Raw genomic sequence first — 15367 nt, 5'->3', positions numbered from 1 at the left:
AAAAAGCAGCTGGAGAAGACTGTGTGACATTGTACACAATGAAAGTCATAGCAAAAGTGGAGACATCTTGTGTATTCTATCTTCTTCCTCTCTGTGGTGACCACCGAGTGCATGCCATCGCACAGCGCTGTAGTCGGTAGCGACGCCTTATGTGACATATCCTTTCTTGCAAAAAAATAAAAATAAAAATAAAAACAGACGCAAGGGGTGGTTTTGTTTAACCCCAAGGAAGTCTTGCAATATCTTCGGGGTCTTTTTTTTCGCTGGCTTTTTCTTACAGGTGCATTTAATACTGAGAGACTGGTTGAAGTTTGCGTGCCCACTGGTAGAGATGATCCAGGGTCTGAATTTTCATGGCAATCCACTTTTGATGTGTTGGGTTGTAGTGCATTACACAAGTGATTAGATGCAGGTGACTATTCACAAGAGAAGATGTGTCAGGTTGTGGTGCACTAGAAGACCGATTAGATGCTGTGACCATTTCATAAAAGCAGAGGTGTCAGGCTGTGGTGCACTATACGACCGATTAGGTGCAGGTCACCAGTTCATAACAGCAGAGGTGCATGATTTCATTTTGTCGACTGCTCTGATGTGAACTGCGGCTAACGTGGATGCGTTCCACAGATGAAGATTGTTCAAGAAATACGAGGCCGGTCCACGTTATCCAATGATGTTCTTGGGCGATGACAATTGAGCGGACAGCTTGCAATTGACTGCAGATGCCTTAACACGCACGTAATCACCAATGACGAAACTGGGTTCTTCGGCTCCAAGTTTTTATTCGGTGTATTGATTGATATCTGGAGTTTAATGTTTCAAAAGCACCATATGTAAACCACCGCGGCGGGAAATTTTATCGGTGTAGCACTCACAACTGCTCAATCGCTCTTGACGGGTCCGTAATGAAGCATTTGTCAGGTAATTCCACAATGTCAAGTCTGGGTCGAGGTTGGCGTCTATGAAAAACTTCGGGTGCTGCACCAGTAGCCACGTAAAGTGTTTAGCGTTATAGTTGCAGGTAATCAAGCATGGCTGTTCTTAAATCACGCAGTTCAAACAGAGCTGGCTGAATATATGACTTCAGCACCTCATTGAATCTTTTGACTAAGGCGTTAGGCTGTAAGTAATACACAGAGGAGTAGTAGTGCGTTATTCCGCGCTCTGCGAGAAATTCGTCAAAGTTTGCTGAAGAAAACTGTTGTCCATGTTCAGATAGAATACCACATGGGTATCCTTCTCGTGCAAAATGTTGAAGTAAGAACTTCTCCGTAGACGTGATCGCATCTCGCACGGAAGCCACTTCAGGCCACTTGCTATAATAGTCAATTACAGTAACTGCAAATTGGTAATCGGCCGAAGCTCTCGTGAAAGGTCCCACAACGTCGATGGCAAATTTTTCCCACGCCGCCTCAGGAAGACGAACAGGTTGCAGTGGCGCTGGAAAGGTACGACCGGATTTGTGAGAAGAATGGCAAATCACGAATCTGCGCACCAATTACTCACTCTGGCTATCCATTCACGGCCACCAATAAGGCTCTCTCAGGCGAGCTTCGGTACGGCTAATGCCTGAATGAGACTCGTGGGCAAGATCCGAAAAAACGGTGCGTAGAAGCTTTCTCGAGCATGACAATCCTGTCATCCCGACAGAGGATATCAATTACGACAGAGAGTTCAGCATTCACATAAAGGTAAATTAGCTACTCTTTTGACAGGGATTTCTTGTGAAGGATACCAATTTACCTTTATAGACACTACGATTGTTCTCTGTGCAGTGAGCAGTGAACTGCGAGGTACTGACAGACATCGGAGAGTAGGTGCAGGTTGGCAGAGAGCACCGAAACGTGGTATGAGGCAGACTATTGTGACATGGCGGAATGGTGAATCGATAAAAAAAATTCAAACATCATCAGTATGACGATGTGGGCGGCCGACAAGACGCGTCGCCCGAGTCGTGCCGCTTCTCCGATGAGCCGCCGAAGCAGCTAAGTACGGAAAACGCCAACATCTTGCTTTTCTTGAAGGCCTTTTCCTCCTTCCCCGTGCTGTTCTCCTGTTCGTCGTCCTCTGCATTGACTTGGTTGCCCACGTCGTCTTCTTCAGATCTTTGAACAGCGCGTGGAACTCTGCAACAAAGTAGTCATTTACTCTTTCAATGATCACTACGCCAACTTATCAATATTAGCTTTGTTATTACAAGATGAAATGATAGGCCGACTAAGTAATTCTTCCACTTTTACTCGATCGTGCCGGAACACATTTATATCGACACTCTCGGTGCACATTTTGCATCGCGGTCGCCGCCTCCGTGATGTTCCACATAAAGCTAAAATTGATAACAGCGCCTGGCGAGCTGTATATTTTCTATTCGCGAATAAAAGCGTGCCAGCGCAGAGCACGACCGCTTATCAGAGAAGAGGAAGCGTGCTGGCCATCTTTCGTCGCGCGAAAGGCCCACGGAGCAGATGGGCGCCTGCTTGGCTACTTTGTAAATTTTTTTTTGTTCTATCGTTAGGACCAGTTAAGCTTGCCCGCCCGAAACAAATATGAGATCAGCTTCGAACTGTCACCACCTTCTTCGTCATCATCATCCACATTTTGCCCATTCTGGCGCCATCGCGCGCGCTCGCCTCTAAGGGTATCAGCAGACGGCACTTTTCACCCGCTGGTCTCACCGTTATGTTTAGGATAAAGTAATTGACAGCACAAAGGTAGTCTCGATTGCTGCAACGGTCTTGTAGTCTTCCGCCGTAGTTTTAAAGTTACGCCACATAGTATACAGGCGGCTTACAGATGCCTATAACATTCCAGTATTTTCCTATCGCATAAGGCGGAACTGTGACTTCTTTATTTAGAAATCATAGTTTATATTCAGTAAACATTTAAACAGAATGAACGCAGATGCATGGCAAGCAAGAAGAATTACCCAGGTGCACAGTGGAAGCGCCTCCTGAGGAGGATTTCAAGGTCCTCGGGGCTATCGACGAGAAGCCTTCTGTATAGACGGTCCAAGTCTTCAGCCGATACCTACGCCACACAACAGATGGAGAGTAAAGAAGGGGACTAGGTCAGTTTGCATTTCACCAGGCCCGTGATAAATATGATAGAACCAACGCCTCCTAAAAAAACCATGCCTGGAACTTATCTCTTTCTTCAATTGAGAGCTTGCAGCGAGCACAAAATCTTGGAGGCCATTCCTTCTACCGCGTGTTGCGACCGTCCGCCGCGTGCGACCACTCGTCTCCGTACCACTCTGATGCGTGACATCACAGTTGCTCCGAGGCGACTGTAAGAGCGTTGCTGTGTTCGAAGTGGCGTTCGCCTTCGTACCGGAGGGGGAGGGTAAAATCTGAGGGAGCGCGGCGCGTTCGCGGTTCAAGTTTTTGGCATAATTTTTCTAGGGGGAGTTGATAGAACACATACAGTACGGCTATTTCAAACGTTTTTTTCGTGCGCTCACCTGAAAGAGGTCTTGGTAGTTGTCGATCAGCTGACGCACGACAAGGATGACCTCCCCGTGCTCCTCGGCCCTCTCGTTGTTCTCCACGATGAATTTGTCCTTCTCGGAAGTATTGCTGAGGCGCAAAATATTGGGCCCCAACATGGTGGCCAGGTTGTGGGTGTCCATCTTGTTTCCTGGAAGCTGCCCACACAAACGCGCGTGTCAATGCACGCACACCAGCATCATATGGGACGACAGTTAGCAACCGTCTATATAGTCGGCAGCAACTACAGACTATTTACCAGATAGATGGGTTTCAGTGCCGCCATACTGGGACAACCAAACGAACATTGTTACGGCCGAACGCATACGCATGAAAAGAAATAAGGGGTTGCATACGATTTTTCATGAACTTAATCATTCACGTCGCAATACACGAAACACACGAAAAAACCAACAAACATCGACTTAACAGCCCAAAATGGCGATGCCCAGCTGTCTAAATTTATATAAACAACAAATTTGTACCCAACACCTCAAATTCGTAATGGTGGCCAGTAGAGATAGCTTTGAAAATGCAATGCTACTCGCAATAAATGTATAGCGTAGACTGTGACAGATGCAACATTACGGTAAAACGCTACATCCTAGCACGCTTTAGTCCTATGCGCATGCACGTTAACGAGTGCTAGTGCAGAGTGCTCAAGCCAACGGCAACAGCCTCGAGGAACGGTGTAGCGAGATAGAGGTTCTGGATTAAACACCATTTGTAGTATTTCCATGCCCTCCTGATCCAAAACCAACGGTGATTTGACTGTCAATACATTCGAAAGATTTTTTTAAACTAATGATATTTCGAAGAAACTACCGATAGTGCAATCGATAGTATAATAAGTAGTATTACTATCAAAATAACTACCAATGAAACTGTGAATAAATATTCTGTTTGTTGACCAGATAATTCCCTAACGTTCCTGATATATCTATTCTATACTATCAGCAATAATCAATTGATTGGTTGATATGTGATGTTTAACGTGCCAATACAACCATATGATTATGAGAGATGCCGTAGTGTAGGGATTCGGAAATATCGACCACCTGTGGTTCTTTAACGCACACACAAATCTGAGCACACGGGGCTACAGTATTTCCGCCTCCATCGGAACTGCAGCCGCTGCAGCCGGGATTTGCTCCCGCGAGCTGCCGGTCAGCAGCCGAATAATTTAGCCACTAGACCACAGCGGCGGGGCATATCATCAGCAATACTCAGTTCACTTAGTTTTTGGGCGCATTTTACAGCACAGCTGGCGTGCTCCTGGTTCGCCGTGTGTCGCAGATGGAAAATTATTATCGCCATGAACCACCAATTTTGCGAAAAAAATTATTCCAGCGGTGAAAAAAACTGGAATGTGTCTATCCATAAAACGACATTCAAAAATAGCAAGCTACACCACACAATCAGTAAACTTCGTTGTTGATATTTTATACTGAAATTACGAACGCAGTGCCAGCTTGAAACCGCCCAGTTACGCCACAAGTAGGGGCTTACTTTTTGCTACGTAGGATCACTTCGTCGTAACTATCAAGTTTCAGCCAAGAATTTTTGAAAAGGTATTGAAGCACGTCCTTTTTCTTGCATTTAGATTGCCTCTCCTGCCTAACGGTACATCACGCACTAGGAGATGTGGTGACTGACGAAGTCTGTGTTGTGATGAGTTCGCGCGAGCGATGATATACTAACGACCGCACTGAGGACAGTGCTATCGATAGTTTTTTTTCATCGATGGTTATATAATTTAGAAGTGAATGAATGTGAGCTCTTGGATGTGGATCAATCAGGAATAAACAGCGTCAAATCAAACGTGGACTAAGAAACATCACACGGGCGCTTTCCTCGTGTGATGTTTCTCAGTCGCTGTTTGAATTAGCGCTGTCATTTTCTGATGGAGTTCAGTAGTGACTCAGCTATCGATAGCCTCGATAGTGACATCAATAACTCTGCCTCATAACACCCTAGTACTACCACTGCACCTAAGGTCGAAACCGCTATCTCATGCTCAGATTCCTAACGTATACTAGATGATGAGCAGAATGGTCGTGCAGATAAAACATTTGTTCAGGCATGCGCTACTATAGAGAATGCACGCTCAAGCAAGCACTCACGGTCTGTCCCGTGGAAGACTTCTTGTCGACCGAGTTCTCGGCTACAGTGTTTAGAAACTTGAGGAGGGCCCACAGGGTGTCCCTGCTGTGCGTGGGCAGGAGGCGCACCAACTGCTGCAGGATGTCCAGCTGCTTGGCCTTTTCCTGAACACCTACGTGAGGGGCGGTTGTGCGACATCATGAGTCTGCGTATCCTCATGGAGTAGTACACCTGGTCTGTTTGTTTTATTTTAATGTCGCGACTGATTTGACCGTCATCGAGGCGAAGTATGTTTCGACTCGAACAAAGAACGCTTCTCAGTAGACCTGGTTAAGCTAAACTGGTTGCTTATTTTCACGCATAAAGAAAATGTGTTATCCTCGCTATATCTGCGCAAGCACTTATTCTTCTTGCTGAAAAAAAAAAAAAAACAACGACCATGCCCATATGATCTTGAAGCAAGATTTAACAAGTGGTCGCCTATAGCGCAGCGTAAATGCGTTAGGTCACACCCGTAGCCGACATTTGCTGTGCCCAGACGTCCACATTTTTTTATTTTAAGCTACGATGAAGCCCTATGGGGGACATTGAGTAAGACAGCAATATGCGAAATATATGTACGTATACATATCAAAGCGGAGGAAATACAGAAGAAACATGTGCAAATTAACAGGTTAACAGCAATCATTACAGTTCGACATGTACAAGAGATACACGCATGCAAACAGTAAACGGCCCGTTGCGTTTCTCACGCACAAGAAATCAAGTGGCCACAATGCACAATCTTCGTGTACATAACTGTGACAATTCTAAATATGAATTCATAATAAATTATGCTTGAATTGAAAATTACTGAACTTGAAGTGCTGAGTTCAATAGGACAAAAGAAGGTGAGGAATCATCATCAATGGAAACAAAAAAAATTAGTGCTGAATAAGTGGGCTCGGAGTTAACAGAAGTGGTGTACAAACACCAGGTTAAATAGGATGGGAACACACGTGGCACTTACGCTGGGTGTACAGGAAAGGCTGGTAAAGGTCACAGGTCAGGAGTGGCTGAGGCAGCTCGCGCAAAAATTCCTTAAGCAGCTGCGCCACGTCGTGCGGGTGAGGCCTCTCCAGGTCAAGGTGCACCTCGCGACCGCTGTCAAACTCGTCGCGCAACTGCGTTAATTAGTTTTAAATAACAAATATTTGATCATACGTCATTGCTCCCACATTTTGGAATTTTTCATACAACAAAAACAAACCCAGAAATGTGTCAGTTGTGACCAGTGGCAAACTAACTGTGCACATTAACCGAGTCGTTTGTTGGACTGGCTGGCCTATATGGTTTACGAGGCATATGCGCCGCAAGGTCGAGTCAACAGGGTAAGAAAAAAAAAAGAGGAGCGAAGAAAAAAGGGCACAGAAATAGCGCTCAGTCCGTGGCGTACCAACTCTGTCGCGATCGGGGGTGGGTGGGGGGGCAGCATGCCTACCTAGCTCGTCAGCCGGGATATATATATATAATCAAAGCAGCAAGGTCGGCAAAATTTCACTATCTTGTAACATAGCCTGGTAAAAGTTTCATTCTCCGTTAGGAACATAATTGAGCAATTACTGTTGTGATGAAAAACTACATCTTACTTGAAATTACTTGTTAATTTCCCCACCATGCAGCCAAGAATGACCCCTGTCGAAAGTTGGGGGGGTTGAGCCTCCCCATCTTTCTCTCAGGGGGGGGCGGGGGGGGGGGGGGCTCGCGCTCACCTTGCCTCCTCGGCTGGTACGCCTATGCGTTATGCGCTCATTCTTTTTCTTTTTAAACTGCCCCTTCTGTTTCTTCTTCTATAACGAATTTACCCTTTCACCAAAAAGCCTTGTGAACTTGGCTTTAGGCAGATATAATTTTCCTGGTGACATTACTTGAATACACTCAGACTATGGTTATATTATATGCAACATAGAGTTACACGTGCTATCAGTAAAAAATATTCATGTCAATAATCCTTCCAGTACAAAGGATGCGGCAACAACGAATGTACTATTCAGTGACACTTCATAAATTCTGCTATCGAATCCAGTCGATGAGAAATAGTGGTAAAACAAGTCTTTGTGTAAATGTGGCGCTACGGCACTGCAAGTGTCACTATTTGTATTTGGCGCTGGCATGTATCCTTTTGACTACAGGGTGTTTGTTCGCTGGAACATAAGTTCTTGGCTTGCCTTCTTTTGTTGACTCAGATTTGAGCATAGTTCCGTTATGTATATTTAATGTGATCAACAATCCATAAGATGCTGCTATGGTGGCTAGCCATGTAAGGTTGATAATGATAGACTTGCACTAAAGCATTGTAAGTGGAAGAAGTACACTTTATATAGAAACAAACTACTCTAAATAATACTGAGCATATAAAGCCTATATCACCAGATTATGAATGTAGTCACAGTACTAAAAACAGAACTGCATCCTTACCTGGCGAACTCGTCGCTTTGACCCATTGACTCTAAATATGCCCACGGTGTTCAGACCTGCGATGCAAGCAATGCACACTATTAGTGCCACCTGTTCCCCCTGAGTTGCGTTCACACGTAGTCAGGACTAATTAGCTCTACGGACCGGAAGTGAAAATGCACGTTTTTGCAATGCTTGTAAAGCTGGTTTCACCACATATATTTACAGAGTAGGGAGAACCTTACTTCTCTAGGTCCCACACTCGACTGTTCACGAGACGCGTCGCTGCTGTCAGTTGAGTAAACATTAACACCTACATATTAACAACCGGGCATCAGCAGATACACATTACGCAAAGTTCATAGCTTGAAGCTCGCTAAGTTAAACATACCACATTCGCTCTCAAAATTTCGGCGCTGTTGGGTATGGTGTTGGCTACTAAGGTAGTTACACTTTAAAGAAGAATAATCTCATACAATACGGAGAGTCTGATTAGAAGTGAAAAGAAATGCCGTTCAAGACCTGAAGTGTTTATACATATGTCGCAGACTGCACAACTCAAGGAAGGCATGACCCAAAATCAGCGTGAATGCAGTAGAAAGTCAGGTAGATTTTAACAAACAAGGTGCCTGGCTGACTTATTGCACAGATACATTGAACCGTTATGCTAATGGCTTTCTTCGCGATAGCACAGGTGTTTCTAAAGTATAGATATATCGGGGCAACTCTGCATCTGTGAACACAATACGCGGGCACGGGGTGCAAGGGTGTACGCAGCAATTTTTTGTTCTTCAGGAAGAGGGGAGGGGGCATTTCGTTGATCTGAAATGGGAATCAGGCGGAAAAACCACAGCATATTATCGGAGTGAATGATGGTGAGTGGGGCGAAACATCCGTCCGTCTGTCTGTCTGTCCGCTCGTATCACACTAGAGCACGCATCGGACAGACGGACGCTTTGCCCCACTCATCATCATCCTCTCCGTTGAGATACCGCGAATTTCATGTTATAACATCGCCTTCTATCTAACCGTCAAATATAAGGAAACCATGAACACCATCTAGTTTTATTACTTCCAAGGATAGATGGATGGATGGATGGATAGATGTGGCTGTACCCTTTAGATTGGGCGGCTAGCGCCACCAAGCCATAATACCTAATGAACAAAAAACTAGATTTTTTTTCTTCAAATAGTGAGGTTGAGGAATCGTACTTTGCAGTGAAGGGTTTGATTTTCACTCGTGCCTTGATTTTAGCCACCAATCAGAGAACCTCCTTTTAGGTAATTCTGCCCGCTTAAAGTCTATTTTGCCCTCAATGTCCTTAAACCCCAGTGCTTTGAAAAACTCTGCGTCATCATCCTGAACAAAAGGGTGAAGCCCTTTACAGAACATTATGAAGAGTTTGGCAGTTTCTTCTTCCTCTCCACACGCATTGCATACCCTGTCTACTTCTTCGTGTTTGGCCCGATATGTCTTGGTTTGCAATACTCCCGTTCTGGCCTGAAACAGTAGAGAACTACCCCGAGTATTATCCTAGATCTTTTCCTTGGCAATTTCCTGCTTAAAAGTTCGATAGATCTCTCGTGCGGACATCTTAATCATGACAATTTTTCACATATCGGTCTCAGCTTCCTTCACCTTCTTAACGAATAATTCTTTTAGGTTTGGCCCCTGGCTGTTTTCTAAGTTTTTACCAGTCAATTTTCTGGTTCGCTTCCACCATTTTGAATTGACATTCTTCATGTACAAGTAGCTGAATAGCTTCCTAGCCCACCGCCCCTCCCCAATTTCTCTCAATCGCTTCTCAATTTTTATCTTGCTGCTAGCTTCCCTGCCCTCTAATGATGTCCATCCCATTTCGCCTTGTACTCCCTGATTTCGTGTATTCTCGTGAGCTCCTTAGGCAAGCCTACCTATTCCACGTTGCTTAGTTTCTAATCTTCTTGAACTTCTGATCATGCACAAGACCGCATTGCCGAATGTCAGAAAAGAAACCATGACCCCTTTCCATATTTCTCTCACAACATCATACCTTTTGTAATTCCACAGTGCCCTGTTTTTCATTACCACTGCATTTCTGTTACCTTTAGTTGTCTGGTATATTTCGTGTTTCCTTAGGTATTCGGCCCCATTGTTTATCCATACGCCAAGATATTTGTATTTATCCGTTATCTCTAGCGTGACCTCCTGTATTCTAAGCTCACTTCCTTCATTATCATTACAAATCTTGACTGCTGATTTTTCCTTACTGAATCTGAAATCTAACCTATCTCTCTCATTACCGCAGATGTCCACCAATCTCTGCAAATCTTCCTTGGCCAATCGCACTATATCATCTGCGTACATCAATGCTGGTAGTGCCTGTTCAATGAGTTTTCCATGTTGGACAAAAGAGGAGTTGAAGCCCAGTCCACTTCCCTCTAATTTGGCCTCTAATCTTTGTAGGTACTTCATGAATAATAAGGGTGACAGGGGACACCCCTGCCTAAGCCCGCGTTTCAACTCTGCAGGCTTGAATACCTGTTTTTCCCACTTTATAACTGCTTTGTTACCTTTATAGATATTCTTTAAAAGATTAGTGACTACATCTGCCACGCCTAGTGTGTCCAGTATTCCCCACAATTCCTCTTGAACCACGCTGTCGTACGCTCCCTTGATATCCAAAAAATGCTAGCCACAGGGGCCTGTGTTCTTTCTCCTATTTCGATGCACTGCGTCAGTGAGAACAGATTGTCTTCCAACCTCCTGTGTTTCCGAAACCAATTCTGCAGTTCCCCCAGCACCCCCTCATCCTCTATTCATGCCTGCAGTCTTTCCTTTATAATCTGCATTGCCAGTCTGTAGACCACTGATGTCACCGTTATAGGACGGTAGTTGTTTATGTGAGCTTTGTCCCCCTTTCCTTTATAGATCATGCTCGTCCTGCTAAGTTTCCATCTATCGGGAACTTCACCATCGATTATTATTTTGCTCACTGCCTCTTTCAAAGTCTGCTTAGACTTCGGAAATAATGTCTTTATCAGCATAATTGGAATGTCATCTGGGCCTTTTGATGTACTACTAGGAACCTTTTTCTCAGCCCTTTCCCACTCTCATTGTGAAAATTGAGCCATTGCGGCACTTGATTCATCCTTGTCTATTGTGGTGCATAAAGCACTTATTTGTGGAAAATTTTCTGTCACCCTTGTTCTTGTATATTCAATAGCTTCGTCTCCTTCTAGCCTAGCACCTTGAGCTGTAGTTATAAACCTCTGCTCTAAGCTCGGCTTATTTATTATGGAGTTTAGTGGGTTCGAAAATTTAGCGGCTGCCTTTTTATCTTTTTTATGTACTTCTGCGAGCCACTGAGCTCCCTTTCTTTTAATCTTTTCATTGATCAGAAGGGATGCATCCCTTTTACAGCGTAGAAAGGTTTCCCATTTTCTTTCAATATTATCTGCCGGTACACCCCTCTGCTTAGCATGTCTGTGTTTCCTAGAGGCTTCCTGACGTTTCGATATAGCTCTCTTACCTTCCTCAGCTCACCAACTTTGGGGTTTGTGTCTTCTTACCCGGGGTAACTTGTCACTTGCCTTAGCAAGCTCTAGCTCAAACAGTCTAACTATATTCGCGTATGTCCACACTTTTTTATTATACTCAGTGATTACTTTCTCTATTTGTTGAGTGGCTATTTCAATTTGCCTTTTTGAATAGAAATTTTCCTGTAGTTGTTCATCTTGTCTCCTTCCCACTTTCACTGCTCTTTCAAAACTTAGCTTGATACGTTTGTGATCACTACCCTGATTTCTAGAGCCATCTTCATCTATGTGCATTCCCCTGAGCTTATGATACATCCTATGTGACATCAGTGCGTAATCTATCGTCGACTGCAGCCTTCCTACCTCCTATGTTATTTTCCCTTCACACTTCTTGGTACTGTTGCAAATGATCAAATCAAGCCTTTCACACTTATCTACGATCATTTTGCTTTCTGGTCGGTATACCCATCTATATCTTTTATGTGCGCATTCATATCTCTTAGTATAACTATCTCGCACTCTACTCCTAACTCCTGAATGTCTTTTGGTATACACTCTACCATTGCCTGGTTTTCCTCTCTGGCCTTTGCAACCGTCCACAAGTACACGAAACCAACCAAGTGTCGTTTGACCTGCCACTTTCCCTTTTAGCCATAAATGTTCCTTGCACTCCTGCTTGACCCTTTGCCAGTCTGTACTTTTATTTATTATTGCCCCAATACCACCACCCTTTCTGCTGCCTTCTGTTCTATTACAATATTCCCACGCGTAGTCAGGATTGTTAGGAGGTTGTTACATGTCCCTGTGATGTGTTTTTAAGAAACCGTATACCATAGGCCTCTCCTCCCTTAACTGTTCTTCTATCTCTTCCCACTTCAGCCTATTCCAACCACCATGCATGTTAATATACCCCATGTATGAAGTGGATCGGCGCTCGTGGCTGTGCCTCTTTCTGCCCCGCACTCTACCTATCTTAGATACTGGTGCCACTTTGGAATCGTATCTGTCCATACTACCTGTCAAAGAGTCTTTCTAATTGTTTTCCTCGTTACTAGCTATCCTGCATCCTGACGTGCCCGCTTGCCCCCCAAAAAAGCTACTGCGCGTCCTGCAAGTCACCAACCCATTTGATGACCTAGCCGCCCATCGAAGTGAATTCTGTCTTGTTGAAAATCACCCCACCTATGCACCTCTCTGTTTATTTCACCCACCTCCAAGGCTTTCTCTCAACCCATCCGCCATATCTCTTGGTTTGCGTTGACAACCATTCTTTGCAGGTTGCTATCACGCACCGGTACCTCCAGTATCGTGCATATCACTACCTGTACCTCAGGTGAAGTGGCGTGCATGTCATCGACGCCTTTCGCCAGTGTGGTTGCTAGTCCTGCTGTATCTTCATTTAAGACATCGTTTAGAACGCCTGAAATTATCACGAGGTTTAGTCTATCAGCTGTAGGTTTGAGTTTTGCGCTCGCTTGCCTCATGACTGCTTCGAGCTTGCGTCCTGGGAACGCCCCTACTGGAACCCTCTTGTCACCTCTTACCCTCTCTTTGATGGCTTCTGTGCATCGATTCAATTTGAGTCCACGGTGATTATCACATGCTGCGACTTTTCAGCTGGAGCGTCCTGCGCCAGGGGGTTGCTTGCACCTGTGACGCTGGCTGCTGTGTCCCCTCCCAGCCCCACGACTACTTCGTTGAAGCTGGGCCTTGCGCCAATTGAACAGACTGAACCTGTTTTTTTCAAACGTGCTTGCTCTTTCTTTCCCGCCGTTCTGGTTTCCGGTTTCCTACTGTTTTCTCCACAGGCTGCTCCTCTGTTCACCTTGGCTAGCGCTTCCTAAGCGGACTTTAGCCTTTCTCCCATTGCCCTCGTTTTCTCTTGCTCCGTCGGCAACGCAGTCTCTAGCTTGGTGATTCTCATCAGCAGGTAACTCTGGGCAACCATCATTTTCTCCATTTTTTCCTCGACCTAACATTGCCTACACTTCGCGGCAGCCTCTTCTCTATCCGCTTCTACACTTGGGTCCAGTTTCTACCCCACGCCGCATTCTGAACACTTTACAGTCTTTTTAACCATGTCTCTCTGACACCAATTGTCCCTATGACTTGTCTCACTCGATAATTACGAAACTCGGGCCCTGCCCTACAAAAAAAAAATGAAGTTTAAGCTCTAATACAAAAATTTCCGTGTTCATTGTACATGCATCTCCACTACGGGGTGGCAAAAGAAAAAAAAGTACACAAAAAAACAAACACACGCACAAACTAATAAATACCTGGTTACTGACCCCCAAAAAAGCCGTAAAATAAAATAAGTGCCACAAAGATATAAACTGCTGCCTTGTATTTATAAAGAGAAGCTCCCACAAGCACAACTACTTATCTGCGCAGTCGAGCGGGAGCGCTCGAAAAACACGTCCTTCCACCATGACAGTCCGAACCACTGTCAAGGACATATGCACACAACGCCTTCCAGTGAGCCATTCTTGAAACTTGCTAGAAGTGGCTATTACAACATACTACGAGGGACCAAGGAGCTTAGACCCTAAAATTGCGGACGTGTGTCGTTTTGCGCTCGGTACACCATAATAAAACAAAATTTAGGAGAGGGGGGGAAGGCACTAGCCTAGTGCGCTACACCTCAGATACGCAACTGATGGGGAAGTAGAATGCAGAAATGGTTACGCTGACTCGAGGGAATGCCACGTGCGTTTTCGGCCATGACACGCGCGAGATACGCACCATACTTTTCGAGGTAGTTTAGGCAGCAGTTGACGACGCGCGGAACTTGGGGCCCGTGAACAGTGAGGCCGTCGTCGTCGCCGCCGGCATTTGTGGTTGAGCTGGGGAGCCGTACAGACTCCACTGAATCCTGTGCGTTGGCAACGTTATTGTCATTGAGTTACGAGAACGACGAATTCGCAGTATATGGCCGCAATCGTGTTAAAGCCAGCACCACAGCTTAAACATCCAAACCAAATAATAATAATAATAATAATAAATAATAAGAATACAATTATTATATACTTATTATTATCCAGAAATTCTCACCACATAGTGTTATTTAACGTTCACCCTACTCTAATGACACGACATGTAGTGTTTTGCCTTCATAGAAATTTAACCACCGGACCGAAGCCCACAACAGATCCCATGACCTTCAGTTCACCAGTCCAGCACCATAGCCACTTTCCTACTGCGACGGGTGAGGTGAGGCCCTGCTTGGTCTACGGACTGCAGTATGTAATAAATAAATAAATTTGAACCTCAGTGGAGCTGTTGCTATGGCACTCGGCTGCTGAACCAAAGGTTGCGAGTTCAATCCCTGTCGCGACGGTCGCATTTTGATGGAGGAGAAATTGTTGAGGCCCATGTACTGTGTGGAGTCAGTGCACGGCAAAGAGAATCAGATGGCCGAAATTCCCAAAGTCCTCTCCTATACGGAGTATCTCATAATCATATGGCGGTTTGCGGCCAAAAGCCCCAAATAAAATTACTCTGATTAATAATATTTGGTCATTTGAAGGCCAGTTCGATAATACGGATGTTGTCCATCACTACCGTGCTGGACGAGCGCTCGAATAACCTCGGGGCGAGCACAGACACTGTTGTTTATTGTTCCATTACCCTCAATTTGTTATAGTTATAGTAGCAAGTAAAAAAACGTACCACCCACCGGCACTAGTCATGGCATACAATGAGCGTACAGTGAGCAATGGATCACCAACAGACGTTATTTTTTAGACCCGCTTGTAAAGGCTCTTCTAGGTCGTTGCAAATCCAGAAACAAACTCAGAAAACAATCGTTAGCTCATGTTATTTCA

General features: G+C 44.9%; 1 protein-coding gene across 1 annotated transcript in view; it reads right to left on the bottom strand.

Moving 5' to 3' along the window:
• Positions 1-253: 253 nt before the first annotated feature.
• The window catches only part of LOC119176644 (rho GTPase-activating protein 6), a 51941-nt gene continuing 36827 nt past the window's right edge, over positions 254-15367 (bottom strand). Inside the window, exons 5-11 of the mRNA XM_075876334.1 lie at positions 14286-14415; positions 8043-8098; positions 6595-6748; positions 5606-5757; positions 3458-3640; positions 2924-3024; positions 254-2123 (exon numbers count right to left, since the gene is read on the bottom strand). Of these exons, the coding sequence (XP_075732449.1) occupies positions 1907-2123; positions 2924-3024; positions 3458-3640; positions 5606-5757; positions 6595-6748; positions 8043-8098; positions 14286-14415 (993 nt within the window). The 3' untranslated portion in view covers positions 254-1906. The remainder of the gene's footprint in view (positions 2124-2923; positions 3025-3457; positions 3641-5605; positions 5758-6594; positions 6749-8042; positions 8099-14285; positions 14416-15367) is intronic.

Source organism: Rhipicephalus microplus, chromosome X (assembly GCF_043290135.1).
Source record: "Rhipicephalus microplus isolate Deutch F79 chromosome X, USDA_Rmic, whole genome shotgun sequence".
Classification (NCBI taxonomy): Eukaryota; Metazoa; Arthropoda; class Arachnida; order Ixodida; family Ixodidae; genus Rhipicephalus; species Rhipicephalus microplus.
Note: the sequence above shows the minus strand (reverse complement) of the source record. Positions and strands in the feature narration are given on the sequence as shown.